Source organism: Trichinella spiralis (assembly GCF_000181795.1).
Source record: "Trichinella spiralis strain ISS 195 chromosome Unknown Scfld2, whole genome shotgun sequence".
Lineage (NCBI taxonomy): Eukaryota > Metazoa > Nematoda > Enoplea > Trichinellida > Trichinellidae > Trichinella > Trichinella spiralis.
In genome coordinates, this window is record NW_003526941.1 from 1,102,750 (window position 1) to 1,122,976 (window position 20,227).

Sequence of the window (20,227 nt, forward strand, 5' to 3'; positions counted from 1 at the left end):
AATGCGAAAATAGAACAGAAAAGCAAGGCAAAAATGAAAAACAAAATCCTGAATCATCACATTGCTAATGTTTGGCAAGCTTTAATGATTCAAACGCGCAGCTTGCTCGGCGCAATTGGTCAATAAAGAACAGACAACGTCGAGAGTAATTGGCGGCAAAATTGGGCGCCGCAGGCTTCTGATGATCATGTACGTCTGAGCAGCACGCTTCTTCGCCATTTTGACTCTTCCGGCTTTCAGACTAGCTTTCACACATACATGCCTACATACGTATGTGCGTCCATACATAAATACGTACGTATGTACTTACATATAGGCGCACCTCGGATATAAATGTTAGGCCGTTGTTCTTCGCTCTCGATGCTTTTCAAATTGTCAATAAAATCGATGTTGAAGAGAAGCAGCAATAAGTCGGCGCCTGCCAGCGCCAGCGCATCCAAGCAGATTACTTCTTCCGCGCTAATAGCGCAGCACGGCTTCCAAAGTTCACACTGCTTTTCCCTTTCAAACGCACAGCATCCATCATTTAGCTAGTTAGCAGCTGAGTTGGTCGTCTTCGTTGTTGTCATGTTGCTTTTCAGAATTTACTATATTCATAATTTACAATTGTCCGTTCATTGACATTTGATTTATTCTTTATTGTGATTGTTTTCATATTTAACCTTGATTTTCATCTAACTGAAAGTTCAAATTACAGTAAATAATAACTAATGTATATTTTTGAAATTAAATATTTATGTTTACTTCGCGAGGAGAAACATTTTTGCAAATCAACAACAACAACAACAACAACAACAACAACCAAATACAACATGATGAATATTATCTTCATTAACATCAAGGTTTCATCTTATACATATATATATATATATATATATATATCCAGCTGTGGTTAATGGCAACGCAGCCTAGCTGCGCCGTGAGCCGGAAACAGCTGCTCGCGTGAGCCTGATAAGCCGTCCAAGCAGGCACCAATGTAACTCTTCTATTGAACTCAATGATATAAATACAATAATCAATACCGAATTTTTCACCCGCTAGTGGTCAAATTTTCTGATCAGTCAGTACATATTGAATTAATTCATCATTACATTTCAAACATAGAATGCAGCTTTGTGTTCATAAATTGTTTTGTTTTTCAATTTTAGCTTAATGAAAAAACTATTTACAATATTTATTTAAATTTTAATTTAAAAAAACTTTTTCTCAAAACTGCACTCATTCTTTGCTGTATGTATTCATTCATAAACGTGCAAATGTGAGCAAGTAAGTAAAAGTAAGCTTGTACATGAATGTGTGTGTGTGTGCGTTGAAGATGCATAAGCAAGCGCTCAGAAGTTGCTGCAATCTGCCCTGATTTGGACGAGCGCGAACAAATTGACGCCACAACCCTCCAAGGATAGCTAAATGGAAATTGAAAACGTCGGACATGGAAATATGCGTGCAGCTTGTGACAGCTGAAAAATCAATACAAGCAGAACATGCGGGCCGATTCACAGGCACGCTTTTGCACATGACGCTTTTCATTAACGATCCTCCGTCTCTTTCTTGTCAGGCCGACTAAAAACTCGCCACACAGTTGAACACCAAACCAGAAGATCAAACAAAAAACTGTTCCCCATGAAAAGCCAAAAACAACAAAGCAAATAAATAAATAAATAAATAAACAACACACCCTCGATGAAATCCACTTTCAATTTTTTTTGCATTTCTAAGCCAAATATACAAAAAAAATATTTTCCCAAAAAATTTCCTTTGTTTTACACATCTATAGATGTTGAAATGCTTGCTTCTTTCCACATCTCTTTTACCATACAGCTTATAACAACTTATAGCAATCGCTATATATATATATATATATATATATATATATATATATATGTATATATCCACATTCGATCAACATTGATCGAAACACAAACCGCCATTTTACGTCACCTTGACCTGAATTTATCCAATTTCATCGTAAGCGATTATGGTAAATTGAATTTTTCTTTTTATTCTTATTCTTTAATATTGAAAAAAGAAGAAGAAAGCCGCTTTTTCTCAAGTGCTCATTTTCGACGACTCGCTATTGAAAAAATAATAATTATAATAATAATAATAATGAAATTCTTCTTCCTAGAAGCATTAACAACAAACTACATAACAACAGCAACGATGATAATAATAATAATAATAAATATTATTAATAATAACAGATGTCTAAACAATGCTAGTGCAGTGTAGTAGAAATCAGATCTGTCGATAACAGTTTCCAGTTCCAGCAAGCTGATTGAATGCTATGCTGATATGGGCTAGCTTCATTTTTCAATGAATGAGAATCATTGTTGGGTGTTGTTGTTGTTGCTTCTGCTTTTTCTTATAGCTGCTGTTGCTGCTGCTGCTGTTGACCAGTTGCGTTCTTGAAATTACACTTTCAGATGAAAAGAAAAAGGAAAAAATGAAACAGCATAAATCTTCAACTCTCCATTTGCCATGCGCATTTATATTTATAAATTTGAACACACTTCAATTTCAATAACTGAACAGAAGAAGCATGCGCTTGGACTAGCGCGGCTGACGCTGCAATTTCCAGCCAGATGTATATGTGTGTGTATCCATTCGCCTGCTTCGCCTCCATTAATTAGCTTTACACTTGTTACACTTTTCCAAAATGAAGCTTGGTTAAAAAAAATTTCCACAAATAATTTTACATCAATCTTCTTATCCAAATATAGGGAGAGCATTATTGTTATTGTGATTATTATTATTACTGTTGTTGTGATTATTCAAATTTCCAAAAAAAAATGCATCTCAAGCTCGTCGCTTGAAAAGATAAAAAAAGACAGTTTTGTTGCTAGTTATCGATCACTGTTGTTGATGTTGTTGCATGTTTGAAAAATCGTGACGACTGCAATTCTAATTTTATACAAGCAAAACAATCAAACCAATTGAACCAGCAAAACATCAAAGCTAATAAATTTGAAAATTAAAAAAAAATTTCCAATCAACAACAACACGCTATAGAATAATACACTATAAATGATGATGACGACGACGATGCGTCGATGAGGAGGATGTATGTTGTAAAATTGTTCGCAAGGTCTGAAATTAAGCAAAATACAAATAGACAATTTTTGAAAGCTGGAAAATAAAGCTGAAAGAGAATGATAGAAATTATTTTGCATAGCTGGCCGTTCGTATGCATGTATGTATGTATGTTTGTTTGTTTATTTGCCTCCTGAAATTTAGTTCGTACGCGCGCGTCAATGGAGTAACAAGTAGATGCAGCAGTGCTTGCGCTACATGACCTTTTCGCCCCGAGTAACTTATATCTATCTATCTAGCCGGCTAGCAGCGTTGAAATTTGAATTGAAACGCGCATCCAAAACCAGCGCAGCGAACAATTAGTTCGGTCGTCTATGGCCAATGTTCAAATATTGAAAATATCCCGCAAACTGACTTCCTGATGATGATGGCAATGAATCACACCAACATCACACACCATCAGCCCAGCTGAGCAGTGCCGGGGAACAATAATCTGCAGCAGCAGCACTTGCACACTAAGCTAAAGCTGGCTGAATATATGCATTTATTCGACGGGATTTTTATTGACAAGCTCTTGGCTGCGCGAACGCGTTTGTCAATCAGTACAAATTTGCAAAGCCGGCCAGAGGAGTCGGCCCAGGCTACGATAGATCGAGAGGACAGTGAATGAAATTACGGCCGACGGAAAAGCGGTCCGATTCTTTTCTTTCAATTAACTCGAACATGACAACAGAATGAATGTTCAATGCCACACCCGAGGCGCGCATCCACCGTTTAACTATACTACTAACAACAACTGCCAACCAATGTTAAAGAAAGAAAGAAACTGCTTCAACAAAAATATGACTACTTTGAACAGCATTCAATAAACAATAATCATTATAATAAAGCGACACTTTCCTAGAGTTTCTTTCTCACATGAATACACAAAATAGACTAAAAAGCAGCAGTTATTTTTAAAATGTTCTTTCTTTCTTTCTTTTTTGTTAAAATTTCCAAAAAAAAAAAACAAATAAAATCATCCCCCTTTCAAGATATATTATTATTATATACACGTGTATATAGGCACACATGTGTGCGCATCATGCATGCGCGAACAAGTAAGTATAATATTATATATAGTCGTTGGTTGTTAGCAATCGTTCTATTCTTTGAGCGCCACTTTTCCAATCAAATCCTCTTTCTTGCAGTCCTGCTGACGTCAGTCATATAATTGAGACGTGCGTTTCAACTTATATCTCTCCCTCTCGCGCTGCTATATAGCTCGCCACAAAGCAGGCGGCGCCCAATCAGAGACGAATCGCTTTTTGTTGTTGCCTCGACGGGCCAGGGAGTGGACAAACAGCGCGCACAGCCAAAAGCTAACCGAAATAATAAATGATGAAGCAAAATTAAAAATCAACCAACCAAACAAACAAACAAACAGAAAAGAAGAGAAGAAAAATAAAGTTGAAGAATTTTCACGATGAAATAGATAAATAAATATGGCGAAAAACGTTTAATTCAGTTATAAATCTCAACAAGGCATACACAAACGTACAAGACAAAAAGATAATGCTCCGAACGAAAAGAAAAAAAATGAAGAGCAAAAACAAACCAAAAAGAGAGAGAGAGACAGAAGATGATAAAAAAGAGGAAAAACTTCAAATATATATAATGTCATTCTAGACGGTTAAATGCAAAATACGGCCATCAGCAGTACGAAAATAGAAGATTTTTTTTTAAAAAGTCAGGCATGTGCAACACCACTGGCTGCGTGCCTCAACAACATATAATAATGTGAATGATCAACACCGTCGAAGGAAAAACTGCCTCCTCTGGTCAGAAACAACAGCCCAAACTTCAAATCTCATCACTTTTCCCAAATGCATTTACGATTAAAATAGCATTTTGTTTGTTTGTTTGTTTGTCCGTTTTGAAAAGCGTCGTCCATTTACGTACAAATAAAAGGAGCATAACAAAAACAATAACGACTCATTGTAACAGTAAAAAATGTTTTTTTGCGCTTCAACACACTAAGATATTAGTAATAATAATCAATGGAGCGAGCAGTAGAAAAAAAACAGCGCCAAGGCCCAAAATTGAACGTTTATCATTGTTACAGAAGGAGCAAAAGAGAAATGAGTGAGAGAAGAGAAAAACGCATTTTCATGCCGCGCGCAAAAGGGAACAGGGGGTGGGGAGGGGCAGATGGGAAGAGAGAGCAAGCGAAAGAGATACAGATACAGAGAAATAGAGAACAGACAGAAAGAGAGAGAGAAAGGGGGAAGGGGAATATGTGTGCGGAACATAACACAGGGACAGACAGACGGACGGTGGAGCAAATCGATTCCTATGGAAATTGAATGGCAGAGACTAGAACGCAGAGAGACAGAGAGAGAGAGAGAAAGACACAAACAGAGAGAGATAAAGTAATAATATACATAGACAATAGAGAAAAAAGGAATGAATAATAACAAAAATATATAGACTAGCAGTTTTTGTCAAATTTTGGGCTCGAGGCTCATTTAAATCTCGAGACTGCATTTCATCTGATGTTAAAAGTGAAACAGACTCGTCTACACTCAGAACACATTAAAGTTATATGTTATTTTTAAAAAAATGAATAAAAATAACGTAAATGCAAAAACAAAAAAGCCAATATGAGAGAGTAAGAGGAAGAGAGAGGGGAGGGGGGAAGAGAAAAAGAAAAAAAATCAGAGAAACAGAGAGCGAGTAAGAATGTGCGTGTGGAGAGAACAAGCAAACTGCAACGCGTACCGAAGAAAATCGATCGAAAGCTGAATGGCGGACGCGAATGAAAACGCATATTTGAGTAAATTGGCAGTACGACACACCACATATACACATAAAAACTGAGAGAAACAGAAAGAGAGAGAGAGAGAGAGAAGGAGAGGGAGACGGGAAAAGAGAGAGAGAGAGAAAGAGTAAGTGTGTGTGTGTGTGCGTAAAAGCAAAAGAAAATGAATATTCTCTACAGCGAAAAATTATCATCACAATTTTCATATTTTAAAAAGAAAAACAACATAATCTGTACAAATTCAAAAGATGAAAGAACAACATTTGGAAAAAGAAAAAAAATTTTTGTTCTTCTAACTATAAACATATGCACTCATAGAACTCTATAAATGGAAAGCAATTCAACAAGCCTCATGCGATCGATGAGCCGAGAAATGATGACTTCAAAACACGTAGTATATAGCTAGAAAGACTTTTGCACAGAGAAAATGAAAAAAAATTACTTTGACCACCGCAATTGATAAAAAGTAAAATCTACTGCCGCCGTCAGATGTTGTTAGCATTCGATATACATATGAATTTCACGTCACATGCAAAACTTGAACAATAAAAGAACTGTCGAAGAAGGGAGCAATAGAATAGAAAAGAAAAAGAAAAAAGCTGCGTCGTCGAACAAAAATACAAAATGAGCAGCAACAGCAGCAGCATTCACAAACAATGTACAGTTTGTAAAAATTAAAATTAGACGCCTTTCTTCTTTTAAATTCCCCTGGCTTTTTTATATGTCTCTCCTTCTCCCTCACTTTTCTCTTTCTCTCTCTCTCTCTTTCTCTTATTGAATAATAAAATGAAAATAGATTATACTACACAAAATATGAAAAAAGATCACAGACACATACTGTCGCTTTGTGGTGCTGCGTGCAGAAGAAGACTGTTCTGTCGGTTAGTTCCAAATTTTGAGAAAACTATCCCAAGAGCCTGTGCAGACGGCCATTCCATCTTCGGTGACGCCAAGGCAGCTGACGCGATTGTCGTGACCAGCCAACACGCCGGAGCGTTCTTGCTGCATGCTATCCCAGACGTTGCAGTTGAAGTCGTCGTAGCCGGCAAAAAGAAGCCGGCCAGACTTGCTGAAAGCGACCGACGTTATACCGCAGATGATGTTGTCGTGGGAATACATGGCCAACTCTTGGTCGGCTCGAATGTCGAACAGGCGACAAGTGGCGTCGTCGGAGCCAGTGGCAAATGCGAAACCGTTCGGAAAGAACGCCACCGCATTGATATCCGACTCGTGGCCAGGGAACGTCTGCTTGCACATGCCGTCGCGTATGTCCCACAGCTTTGCCGACGCGTCGCAGGCGCCGGAGACAAACGTACGCATATCCGGCGACAGGCTCAGCGACATCACATCGCCCGTGTGACCAGTGAAGGCAGTGCACTGCTGACCTGTCTCGATATCCCAAAGTGCGCTGTTGAGGAAAAAGCGGTGAAAAATTAATAAGTTAAAAGTAGAAGAATAACAACAGTGAAAAAAAAACAATTTTCACAATTTCCTCACCATGTCATATCGCCACTAGAGGTGACAATCTGATTGTCGTCCAGAAAGCGACAGCAGGAGAGATAGCCGGTGTGGCCGGGTAGTTCGCGCGAGACCCGGACGTTGCCTTCGCGCGTTTTCAGCGAGTAAATGCTGCAAATATTGTCCAGTCCTCCGCAGGCGACGTAGTTACCACTGGGCGCGTAGGCGCAGGTCATCACCCAGCTGCTGCGCAACGGGATCGCGTGCACTTTGTTCGTCGTGTAAGAATCCCAGACAATTAGCTTGCCGTCCTGGCTAGCTGAGACCAAATTCCGGCTGTCCGTTGCCCAGTGCATGGCGTAAATTTTGGCCAAATGGCCACGCAAAGTGCGCCTGGTGCGCATCTGAATCCGACCGATCGGCTCCATCGATGCCGCAACCGCGGCCAGGGTAGTGTCGTTGGCCGCTTTGCGCGCCTCACGGATTTGACTTTTCAACTGCTCTGCCTCTTGGCGCAGCGCTTCCAGTTCGCTCATGATTTATACTAATTTTCCAGCGAAACACACACAGACACACACACTCCAGCTAGGCTAGCTAGCTAGGAATTAAACCACACCGTTGTTGGGTGCGGGCAAGGCTCCCAAGCACGCTCTTCTTCCTTATCTTCGTCTACTTCGATGTAGCTTCTTCAGCTGCTCAATGGATGTTTATTTCTCTTTTTTTTTATTTTTCTTCTTCTCGATTTCTTCTCTATCTCTACCAACCACTCTCGCTCTATCTCTACAATCCTCGGTCTCGGTGTTTGTCTCTATGTCTGACTCACGTCTTCTTCTTCTTCTTTGATGCTTCACAACAATCTGCTTTTGTTCCAAAACAGCGCGCTTTTCAGCTTGTTCGCTTGCTTGTTCACTTTCGCCTTGAAAAGCTGCTGCTTTTTTCAAAAAAACAAATAAACAAGAAAACAAAAACACTGCTCAAGTGCTCAAAGCCGACTACACAGGGCAAAGCAGACCGCTCTACGGAACGTGTGTAAACGCGCGCGGTGACTGCTACACTCCTCGGCGACCGGCACGGCGTCGGCTTGGATACATCGGCGCGAGAGAGAAAGAGCAAAAAAAAGAAGAAGCCGGCGCTTCAGACGCGGCCGGCGGATCTCCGGCGTTCACAAAGACCTGCAACGTGATAGGGCCGCACAGCGGTCGCCGCACGATGACGATGTTTTCCCATTTAATAACTTGAACGTCAATATACTGTAATGTTCAATTTCGTCGATAACACTTCATTTGCAATTTAATTTTTTTGATTGCATAAAAATGTTCTATATTTTTATCTGTACCTATTTTAAGCTTTTTAACTTTTCATTTCTATTTAAATTTTTCCATTCAATTTTAACAATCAGGATACTGTAATAATACAAATTGACATTTTACTGGGTGAAAAAAGTAATTGTTCAGAACATTCTCACCTTTAAATTATAAATAAAATTTACTTGTCGAGTTTTTCAATAAGATATGCTTTTTTATTTATTTATTTAAATCAACTTTAAGTTAAATTGTTCAACTTGTTTACAAAGTAGGAGTAGAATTAAATCAGTTAAAAGAATACAATTTGTTTTGATTTTATCCATTTTCGTAAATTTTAAACTTTCGCTGAAGTAAATCAAACACCGTAGTTTTCAATCAACTTGGTTGACTGTAATTTCGAGCTATTATTTGCATCGTGAAAATCAAGCGTTATTGATGTGAAACTTCTTTTTCTGTTGCAAAAGTTCAAGTTGATGTTAAAAGATTTTTCTTTTATTTTTAGTTTTGCTTTTTTCTAATTTTATTGACAGCTGAAACTGCATTTGAAGAAAAAAAATTATTCATAGATTATGAACGAAAAACGTACGACAATTCCAACCAATCGATTTGTGATTGAGTAGTGGATGCTTTTGGATGTTGTTTGCAACAAGAGTAGCGCGACGTTTCTCGCCGGGCTTTGAATCGATTACAATTTTTGAAAGCTCGTAACGTTCAACGAGCGTATATCAATGTGCGGTTTTTATTTCTACTAACCCACATCTGTTTACGTAAACGATACAATTGAAATGTCGTTTTTTGTCTTAGTTGAGGTGATAACGTTGAATTGACAGCAGAAATGATTAAACGACCTTCTAAATATCGACATTTTCCACTGCGTCACTCAAACACATGAATCACATCTTTCCCAAAATTACTGTAAATAATTTTTAAAAAAGCACGAGCAAAGTACAAATGCACCTAATATTCAAATACCAAATACATGCATATGCAGATGTTAATAAGAAAAATACAGCATATTATGATAATGCAGCACTTACCTTTGTTCACATTCAACGTTTGTGACATCCAAAGAACAATTTGAATTATTACAGTATACCTATTTTAATTGATAAATTTTTATCTAATTTAGAAAAGGAAAAAGAAAGATAAATTTATAGAAGATATCAAGATTTTTCTGTTTAAAAGAATAAATTATAAAAAAAACGGCTTGCTTTACAATTAGTAGGCCATTTTTCTGTTACAGTCAAGTAGTGATTATTTTCAACTTTTCACTGTAAGAACATTTTTTAAATTTTGAACTGTTTCACTTTTTGTTCTGTTGAAGAAAGAAGAAAAAGTTAACATGAACCATAATAATATTATTAATAGTAATGATAATAATGGGACAACAATTGCTACGTGTGTGTTCTGAAGATCATCGACGAGCAGTTGCTGTTGCGTCAGAGGACACTTTGACCGAATTTTTTTAAACGACATCGGGTCATCTAGTGCTTGTTGATAGCCAATTATTTTTTGTGTCAACAACAGTCAACAGGGGGGGTCGAAATAAAAATGGTCTTTTTCTTCCGGACAATTGACAAGCACAAAAGTGAAACATGAAAAGAAGAAAGCAGAGTAAATACGACCTGCCACTTTGCCCCCCCCCTACAATGCTTTCATGTAGTAAAAATAAAAATGTATCCTTTGCTTGTATCAATTTTCTTTTCCGCATTATAAATCAGAAAAAAAGTGAAATTTCAAATTATCACACACAAACACAAATAACAGTTTACCCATGCACATCCAGCTTTCACAGTTAATTGAAATTGGGTTTAAAGTATTCTTTTCTTTTGTAAATAATTGCAAAATTCCCAACAAATACAATGGAATAATAACTATTATTGACATCAAGTGGAAGATTGGTGAAAATTTTTTACGCAAGCTAAACTCGTCAGTGGAAGAATTGAACCGTGGACGTCTTGAAACGCGACTCCGTCGTTCATTCAATATGCAAACATGGCACAAGCTTTTGTTTCATGCCAAAAATGTGCACGCGGCAACCTTTGGCAGCTTTATCAACAGACCCAGGGCACGTTTGGCCATTTTGCAACGCAATATCCGACCGGGTCGTCGACGTTTTCACAATTGAAATTGCAATTGTCAATTTTTCAATTCAATTTTCACCTTGATATTTCTAGCTTTGTTTGTTTAAAGCATGCTGGTTTTTATTCTTTTCCGAGGAAGTGCAAAAATTCCATTTCCAATTATTCCCACCAAAAAAGGAAGAAGATTCACGTCCAAGCACAGTCGGCGGCTATGCTGGGTTCTAGCAAAGAACAGATTATATTTGGTTCAACAGTATTTTTCAAAAGTCTATTTAAACTGAGACATAAGTGTGGAATAATAATTAATTTTTACTTAAAAAATAATTACTTTTAAGAATTATTCTTAACCGTTATTTTTTTACGATAGCGCCAATTGTGCTAATTAGGTATTCAAAAAGAAAACTGTTTCTTAAAAAATAAAATAAATCAATATTACTATTTTTTAAATTAAAAAATAAAAATTTTTTTAATCGGGATCATTTCAGTTTTTTTAAATGAATGAAAATAGTTCATCAGCAACAATTAATTGCTTTTCAACAATTGCTCAGTATGGATGTTTATCAAAGTAAATAAATTTTCAATTAAAAATTAACCATGCGGTAAATACTAAAGAATAAAAAAATTTTTTTCTTTTCTCATTATCATGTGATAATTGAATTTATCAATCAAGTTGATTAATGAATACAGTAAAAATTTACTGTAAATAAATGTAATTCAAAAAAAGAAGAGTCAGTGGCCACGTAGCGTTTTTGAAAAAGTGTCTGTTCAATTTTCAATGTACCAAATGTCGAGTATGCAGGTGCGTGAATGTGTCCCGATTTCGCAGTTCATCATTTGCCATTCAACAGCGTTCGTTTTCCAAATTTATTCATACCAAAGCGAGTAAGTATGGAAAAATTAACAAAGCGTTGCTATTAATAATTACGGTCAATTATTTGTCATTATGATCGATTAAAATTTCAAAAATGTCTCACTTAATTAGGTCAAAAAATGAACTAAAAAATGTCAAATTTATTTTTGATTGTATTCACTGATTAGAGATGATAAATTTGGTAATGTTTTTTTGGTGAATAAGCGAAGAAGGGGAAATATTAATTTTTCATTCAATTATTGATGCGTTGGGATGTTTGGGTTGAAGATCAAATTTCTTGACCGTTTCGGCGGGACAAGATGTTTCTTGTCTTGCTTGTCTTCTTCCTCTGAGTTGGATCTGGTGAATATGTTTTACAAGACAATTGTCAATTTTATTGCGACAACGCTGACACTTTCGGCTCGTTGCTTCTGCACAGACGGCTCGCACCGTTCACTTCATCATTCACTAGACGATTACGGGCTTGGATAAAATCCGATTTTGATACGCTTGTTTGGCAACAATTTGTCCTACCCGACCCGGCTCATCCAACTGGAAACTGCCCGGCACCTGTCCACTGTAGCCCACTCTTTTTCTTTATATACACATACATACATGCATGTATGTATTTTTTGAAATTCAAATTACAACGCCACGTGGGCGGGGTCTAGCTATGGCTCGTCCTTCATTTGGTCGACGATGACCGTTTGTTGGCCATTACGACCTGACAGCTGCAGTGCGACAATTAGCCGTCTATGAATAACGACCGGAAGATGCTTGTGATCGATCGGTAGACATTTCTGTAACATGGCAACTGATCAATGCCGAGCCAGTTCATGAAAAACTTTCATTCTATAGCAAATGTTATTTTTACCGTTTGTTCTGTTCTGGTCTGTAGTAAAATTCATTTGCCTACAGCTTCGTGAAAATTATTCAAATCTGTACAATTTTCACAACATCTGCCTGCTGTCATTTGCGTATTTTACAATTCGTTCTAGTGGTACAAAATGAGCAATAGTTGCAAATCGTTATTTTATGCGATTATGTTACAATATTCAATATCTCTAATTGGCTAATGTTGAGCGTTTCATATTATTAATTATTCCAAAGTCAACATCTGTCGCATCTTTTTGATCATTGTCGATTGAATATAATTGGAAGGGGTGGGGAAAGAGGAGGAAAATCAAAAAATTATGAAAATGCATAAAAAACCGGTCCTTTGTTCAAGTGGGCGTTGTTGTTGTAGTTGCCAGCCCAGCCAGTAGTAGTGATAGCAGTGTGCAGCATTCCAAAAAGTAAATTGTCAGTCGTATCATGACGGTTGCTGCTGACCCGTCTGGTGATGATTGGAATTTTTTGAGCATTTTAACTGAGAATCAGCGTGCGTTGGTTGGTTGGTTGTTGTTTCTTTTGGCGTTTGGAAATTTGAATAATAATAAAAAACTTGATTTTCACTTTCATCACCAATCATCGATTACCATCGACTGACTTGTCGGCCAAAAGTGAACCGCGGAATTGAGTGGGCGGCTTGGGGGTGAAAAGTGTTCAACGGTTGTGTGTGATTGGTCAATTGTCGGCCAAGGTGCCCGTCCGGCTACAGCGCACGTCACCTGGGCGACCGACCGCGCCGCAGCTCATTGCTTATTCCGGACCGATTGTGCATGCGCTTGCTTGTCCAAGGGGAAAAAGCGCTTCTGCTTTTCAGGCGATGATAAATTAATTCACTGTCGGCTTAATTGTCGCTTGTTGTTCGAAATTACAGAATCGACCTTGATTATAATAGAGTCCGACTGCGGTTGTCCAGATTCGTCATCTTTTGCCTGTTTGTTTGTTTGTTTGTTTTCATTGGCTTTTCATCTTTTCTGTGTGTTTTTCCTCTTCATCCCTCTGGTACGGATCCATGACCATCGTACCGAATCTGCTCACTGTAAGATTTGTCGGTCCGGCCTCAGTGCTTGGACCCTTGTTGGCAAGTCGACTGGGCCACTTGCAACGTGCCAAATCCGAACAAGTGCCAGATGACCAAGGGATTTCTTCTTGCCAGTCGGCTTTGTGCTCTTTGCACGTCTACTCTGAATCGTATTGTTGGTGCTTGTGCTTCGGGGCTTGCCTTAGGCGGAGGTATCGTCCGGCACGTTGCCGTTCAACGTCCAACAACGACCATTATTCATTTCATTTGCTCGCCCACTTTCTGCTCCTTTCGTTGGCCATTGTAGCGCGTAAGTGAAACGAATAATTTTATTTCGTTTATTTGTTTGTTTTTTCTTCCTCTTCTTCTTCTGTTATATCATTTATTTTAAACTTTCTCGTATGTGGAGATATTTTATTCAAATTTTTTCAATGCTCTGAACTTTTGGAATGCGCTGGCGTAGCAGGAATTTTTTCTGCTCATTTCGATCCATATAATAGATTGACAGCTTTCATGCTTTGTGTCTGTCTACCAATTGTATTTCAAAGTAAATAACAATTGATTCGATGAGTCAGAAGAATTGAAAATGACAAAACCTTTACAAAACTGTGAGCACCCCTTCTAATGATCTATTTAATTGTCATTTTGACATTTTTTTAAATTTTTATTTCCCTATGAAAGTTTGCTTAGTTGGTTGAGAAGTTTTGTTGAAAAATAGTCTCCTTTTCACGCAAGCGACGGTAACGAAGCGTGTCAAGAAGTTGGCCTTCTTCTGCCAAGTAGAAATAATGAAAAAATAAAATAAATAAATTAATATATCTATCTATCTATCTATCATCACTGGATGACCGTGTTGTTGATTGGTTAACCTTTAATTTTAAATTGTTCGTTGTTAATAGTTGTCACTTTGCATTTTTTCAGACCTGTACAGATCGTTAGCCGTCTACATTCTGGGTGCCGAGAGAAGAAGTTTGTGGTTTTTCCAATCGCCTCCACTATTTTTAACCCTTGTATTATACTTTGGATGGTCGTGGCAGTTTGTCAAAGTGGTCGGTAAGTGAACAGCATTCTTCTTGTAAATGCCATTTCATTCTCTCTTTCTCCGCGCGAGATATTCTTTTTCCAAATTAGCTGGCTTGTTGTTTGTGTTGCATTTTTGTGTAAGGTAGACGCGTCTTTTGTGTACACTGGTAGGCGCAGTCCGGGCTCCATTAGTACCGGAAGGTGCTTTGTCGGCTGGCACTAGTTACAAGTTTGTCCATGAGAAGCCTTTTGGGTGGCTGTGATCACAATAGGCTCTTTCCTCGTTGTTTACTCGCTGGCTCGCAAACAAGCCTGTCAAATCTATAACCTTTATGTTAGCTTTATGAGGGCCAAGGGCTGGTGACAATTTGTCGGTCCAGCTAATGTTTACTCACGTCTTTGCCAGCCCGCCGACGGTGGTCTTGTATTAATAGAATCTGCCCCCTGCCCTTGACACTGACATCATCTTGTTTTGATATTTTTATCAAAAATATTTTTTTACATCAAATTTTGACCACAGTGTCTGTCTGTCTGTTTGTCTGTATGTCAGCTTGCAACTAGCTTCCACTGCTATTTCGGATGTTTGCTGAGCGAACGGCAGGAAAGTGTGTGTGTAGGTGTTTATTGCAAACGTTTGATTTTTCAATCAAATCGAGAACGTCTCTCTGGATGACGTTATCAATTTACTGCTGCTTTGCTTGAAAAGGACGTGGGCGGCGGCTGTGGTGGTGGTGGTGGTGGTGGTGGAAAAATTTTTCAAAAAATAGCCAACCGATGAATATATTTTCAAAAATGAATTATTCGTTCGTCATTCTATTGAAATTTTGTAAAAGAGAAAAAAAGAAGAGCTACACTAATTTCACCTGTCAGCTGTATATTTTTTTGTTGCTCTGCTGCCATTATTATTTCAACATGCGGTCAATTTTAAACATTCGACGACTAGCCGTGTGACGTGGAAAAAGCATTTCAATGTCTCTCGACAGCTGAATGGAATAATTTCTGCCAACTCCGCTTGTATTTATTATTAGTTTTGCAAGTGTGATGAAAAAATTCCAACTACAACAGCACATTTCTACTCTGCTGAACTTTTCGCTTGATTTCAAAGTGATCATCAGAAAATTTGCATATTGCTCCGTGAATAATTGATTGTTCAGTGGAATAATTGGTGATGTTGAGCAGACGTTTGCTGACGTTTTTATTTGCAATCTGCTGCATCGGCAATGCGGACGTTGGTTTTGCAAGTGAAAATAGCTTCTGGTACGACGTAGCAATCCGATGCAATTATTTCCTCATCTTCACCGGTGCAGTTGCTGTTGGTAAAATGAAATAACGAATATTGTCCGACAAGAATTTTTTTTATCCCCTCTCCTTCCCATTCTACCGCGTATGGACACGTAGTCAATTTCCGCTTTGCGAGGAAAATTGCGCTTTTCATCATGCTCCATCCTCTACCCACTCTGTCTAGAATGTCAGGAAATTGACCCACGGTGGCGTGCTAGTTTTCCATTTTTGACCAGCAATAAATTTTTCCACAAAACTGGACCATTTTCCTCTAATGAATAGGGAAGTGTCGACAAGCTCTGACAGTGATGCTTTACAAAGCTTTTCCAAAATGGCATATATATATATAGAGAGAGAGAGGACCTTGATGGGAGGTTGGTTAACTTTTTTTTTCTGATCTGTGAGAAATTATCACACAGAAAGGCCAACTTGAATTGATATGGAAAAATATCTTCCCATTTTTTTCATAATTTCAAAAAAAGTAAAAAGAACAATCAACTTTTTTCAAAAAATGTGATGCCATTCAAACTTTGTATATGAGTAGTGGATTTTTTTCTCTTGAAATCGAAGGTGACAAACAATTTGCTCCAAGGTATATGACCTTTGCTCGTTATAATTCACCAATTTTTTATATATTTCGTGTAACATTTAAATGACAGCCGGTCGTTTATTTATTTTTTTTCAAACGTCAAATTTACCGAACAAACTCGACTACTGTTTTGTGTTATCTTTCCCATTAGCCTAATTTGTGAAATTTCTCGACAATTGCTTACTTGACCATCTTATTTATTTATTGATGAAAAAAGGTGACGTTGCAATTATTCATTTCGACTCTATTTGGATATTTCAATTCGTCTATTTTTTCCATAATATCAAGCTGCATAAGCAAGTGTGAATAAGTTGACTTGTTCGTTAATGATAATAATAACTGCATATTTACTTTTACTGTTGTTAATATCTGTTAAGCTTGCGTTTTGAGATTGAGGGTCAAAAGAAGAAGAAAGAAAAAAATAGTATCTATATAATTCGGTCACTGTCATTTGCCAGGTGACAACGAAGCCACGCGCGCTGTTTGATGAGCTCCGTTGATAAGTTGGCTTTTTTTGTTGTATGCTACCAAATTAAAGCCGTGAAGTGAAAGCCTCCGGGGGAATGGACAGTTGAGCAGCTGTCGGCCGGTGAAGGTTTTTGGTTCTTTTTTTAGCCAGACCGACAGATGCTTGCTGAAAATTATTTCAAAAAATAATATAATGTAAAATAAAAAGACAACAACACCGACCAGCTTGTCGACCGACCAATATCTGACCCTTGTTTTAAGCAATAGCAAATGATGAAAGCACAAAAATATATACATATATATATATATCATCATCTGAAACGCGTTTTCTCCATGGTTGAGTTTTTCTTCTTCTTCCTCTACTTCTTATCATCGAGGTTCATCATTTAGGATAAGCTTGATGCTAATCCTGTTGCCAAACCAGCCGGCGTTGATACTCTGCGCAGGTGACCGGTGTTGTTAGCATTAATTTTCTCTGTCCACTTGATGAATTGTAAAAATTCAAAAATTTTTCTTCTCCACATACTTTTCACTTTTTAATATTCAAAATTGCTATTCTCCAACTGAACAAATAAACATGCTTGAAAAAGGGGGATTTATGTTTATTTTAAAAACAAAAACCACTTTGAATATGCTGCCCTTGTGACCTCGACTTGGTTTGCTCTTTTTTCCTCAGGTTAAATGAACCGAGCCTTGTTTGTACGCCATTTGTCATCATTGTTAGCTTCTTGCTTGGCTGCTTCACGAATTGCAATTTTTCTTCACAAATCACCTTTTCATCTTTTCGTTTGTTCATATTTATATATATATTTTTTTCATTGCCGGGCAGAAATTCAATAATTGCTGTGCACATGCAGTTGGCCGGTGATTAAGCCGGTCGGCTGGGTTTTGGGGTTCTCTTTAGCAAGCTAAGAAGGGTCCCGGAAGCCGGCCGGAAACACGTCAATTAAGACCAAAATGGCTACATTGGCCGGCTTGTTGAAAGCCACGGCCAGGTGTCTTCGGCGCCCATTACGAGCTCCTATAGTGACCGAGAAATGGTTATTATTGACCTTTTCTCACTCCCGGAGACGTTCAAAATTTTACTCATACACAAGGGACAATGTGAAATTGAAATTTTTATTTGTTTTGGGTTTTTTATTTATTTTTAGAATGTTTAATTGTTAATAATTGTATATTTTTAAGTTTAATTTACAATCATCGAATGAATAAGATGAAATACTTTCAATTGCCCCTGCTTTTATTTAACAAACAAGAAAAGCGATAGATAAAAATTGCATTTTATTTTATCTCTGTAAACACACACTGCTGACGCATATATTTGTATTTGCTGTGTGTCTGTGTGCTGTAAAATTTCAACAATAGAACAAACACAATTAGTAATTAGTCATCTTGAATTTCAATATATTTTTTTCTTTTGAATTAAAAATTGTTCAGTGAAATTAAAATCAAATAATTTGTTGTTAATGTTGATATTTTAGAAAGTTGCTCGACACGACCGTCACCGAAGCATTGGGTGGTCAGGCCACCACTGAGCACTTATCTACTTCGGGAAAATTGCACTGAAGATTACGCTGCCTTGTACTGCCTCAACGATGGCATTTGTTTCAGAACGAAAGTTACTGATACTTTTATATTCAGTTGCGAGTCAGTATATTATTTATTCATTTACTTAATTAATTCATTAATTAACAAAATAATTTCAAGGTGCCAACCAGGCTGGTACGGGCAACGTTGTGAATATCAAGACACAGGTGACCGTTATTTGCCGGTACAACAACGCGTCGAAGTAGCTGGTATTGCTGGCTCTGTAACGGTGTTGATTATCATTGTCATCTTTGTCTCGGTGGTATTGTACATTTATTATCGGCGTCGAAGAATCAGCGACACCATGCAAACATCGCCAGTCATTTCCTATTGCCATGCTTGTGACATGCCCATTCGGCAGTTGTGTAGCGGTATTGCATCTAGCAAAGTATATACACATTTTTTGGAGGGGGGATATATTATTTATGTTTTCAAAAATTTCATTTTTCTTATATTTTCAGCCAAGAAGTCATGTAAAAAATGCACTTCGAACATCTGTCGACGTTGGTGATTCAGCGAATGCCAATCAGTGTGATAACCGCGAAGATGCAGCTGCACAGACTTTGGTTTAATAACGTTCTGAAGTCAAATTTTGCAACAACAACAACAACAAAAACCAAGCTTACGAATGAAGAATCTCTTGCAAAAAAATCGACTTGTTGATGAACATTTCGATTTTTCCATAAAACGTGTTCAAAGATTGCTCCAAGCTAAAACTAGAAGTGGAAATTTTAAATTCTTCTTCTCCGCATCGCGGCTTCTTTATCCATCATCGATTTGGCTGCAGAATCATTTTTCTCAACCAATCCTTGCAAATTTGCTGGTATCCGTTTTCTCTTCTTGCTGACGTGTTTCTCCGTTCCCAAATAGCTTTCACGTGACATGATATTGCGAACTTGTGAACGCTGTTGAAAACAATTGGTTGGCCAAGATTTTCAGAGGGTGGATGGAAAACCAACAAACCGGCCGAAGCGATCGTTTTAATGCTAATTTTACATTTTACCACTGCGCCGCTTAAATCGAGCTAGTCAAATGGCATTAGCAGCACAAACGACGACATGTCAAAAAATTTCTTTTTCTTCCCCTTCATTTGTCTTCCTTTCTTTTCAGTGCATTTATTAAATTTTGAATTGAATGTATCTTTTTTCTTCTATTTTCTTTTTTGCCTCCACGCTTGAAAATTTCAATTCATTTCGCAATTTTCGCAAATCTGAATGCTCGAATGCCAAAGTGCATTTCCATTCCGCATTTTCACTCAACGCCCGCGTGCTTATGGGTGGAAACATTTTCAAAAAAAGCGAAAATTAAACTGCATCATGTGAAAACAATCGTACATTCACTTTAATTTTTATCAATTCTTCATCGACAAGCAAAAACTATTGAAAATCAATCAAAGGGTATTTCAAAAAATTACCGCTACGCTTTTCTGTATCATAAAGTATATTAGATATTATAAATAATTTTCAAAGGCTTTAATGAACTTTCAAAAAAAGTTTAATTTTACTGTTTTACTTCACTTTTTAATTGTTTGATTAAACATACCTTTGTATCAGTATAATATCATACTGTAATAAGTTTTAAACAAAGCAACTGTTGCTTATTGTGTTGACTTGTTGCGTTGGTTATATTAATGACAACTTCATGTTGTTTACTTGTTCAATTCTCATACTATATTTTGATTGTTTATGTTTATTGCAGCATTTTTATTCATTCACTTTTGATTCAGTTTTAAACTTTGTATTTCTTTTGTTGTTATCTTGAAATGCTGTTCTATTCAGTCAATACAGTCAGTCAGTGATGCTATCGCTAGATTTGATTTATTTCTCATTCGTATTTCTGTTTGA

General features: G+C 37.4%; 5 protein-coding genes across 5 annotated transcripts; 2 read left to right on the forward strand and 3 right to left on the reverse strand.

Annotated features, from left to right (window-relative positions):
• Window positions 1-892: 892 nt before the first annotated feature.
• Tsp_02728 (conserved hypothetical protein) lies at window positions 893-1,622 on the reverse strand. Its single transcript, XM_003379008.1, has 4 exons — window positions 1,613-1,622; window positions 1,482-1,560; window positions 1,289-1,457; window positions 893-982 (listed from the first exon to the last, which is right to left on the reverse strand). Exons 1-4 carry the CDS (start codon window positions 1,620-1,622, stop codon window positions 893-895), a joined length of 348 nt encoding a protein of 115 aa, XP_003379056.1.
• Window positions 1,623-6,712: 5,090 nt separating this feature from the next.
• Window positions 6,713-7,824, reverse strand: Tsp_02729 (guanine nucleotide-binding protein subunit beta-1). Its single transcript, XM_003379009.1, has 2 exons — window positions 7,328-7,824; window positions 6,713-7,238 (listed from the first exon to the last, which is right to left on the reverse strand). The coding sequence occupies exons 1-2, from the start codon at window positions 7,822-7,824 to the stop codon at window positions 6,713-6,715; spliced, it is 1,023 nt and encodes a 340-aa protein (XP_003379057.1).
• Window positions 7,825-7,995: 171 nt separating this feature from the next.
• On the reverse strand, window positions 7,996-8,515 carry Tsp_02730 (vacuolar ATP synthase subunit e 2). The gene is made up of 3 exons (XM_003379010.1): window positions 8,429-8,515; window positions 8,260-8,368; window positions 7,996-8,216 (listed from the first exon to the last, which is right to left on the reverse strand). The coding sequence occupies exons 1-3, from the start codon at window positions 8,513-8,515 to the stop codon at window positions 7,996-7,998; spliced, it is 417 nt and encodes a 138-aa protein (XP_003379058.1).
• Window positions 8,516-13,426: 4,911 nt separating this feature from the next.
• Window positions 13,427-13,753, forward strand: Tsp_02731 (vacuolar ATP synthase subunit e 2). Its single transcript, XM_003379011.1, has one exon. The coding sequence runs from the start codon at window positions 13,427-13,429 to the stop codon at window positions 13,751-13,753; it is 327 nt and encodes a 108-aa protein (XP_003379059.1).
• A 4,000-nt stretch (window positions 13,754-17,753) lies between these two features.
• Tsp_02732 (protein spitz) lies at window positions 17,754-18,955 on the forward strand. The gene is made up of 4 exons (XM_003379012.1): window positions 17,754-17,868; window positions 18,278-18,443; window positions 18,504-18,771; window positions 18,845-18,955. The coding sequence occupies exons 1-4, from the start codon at window positions 17,754-17,756 to the stop codon at window positions 18,953-18,955; spliced, it is 660 nt and encodes a 219-aa protein (XP_003379060.1).
• The last annotated feature ends 1,272 nt before the right edge of the window (window positions 18,956-20,227 follow it).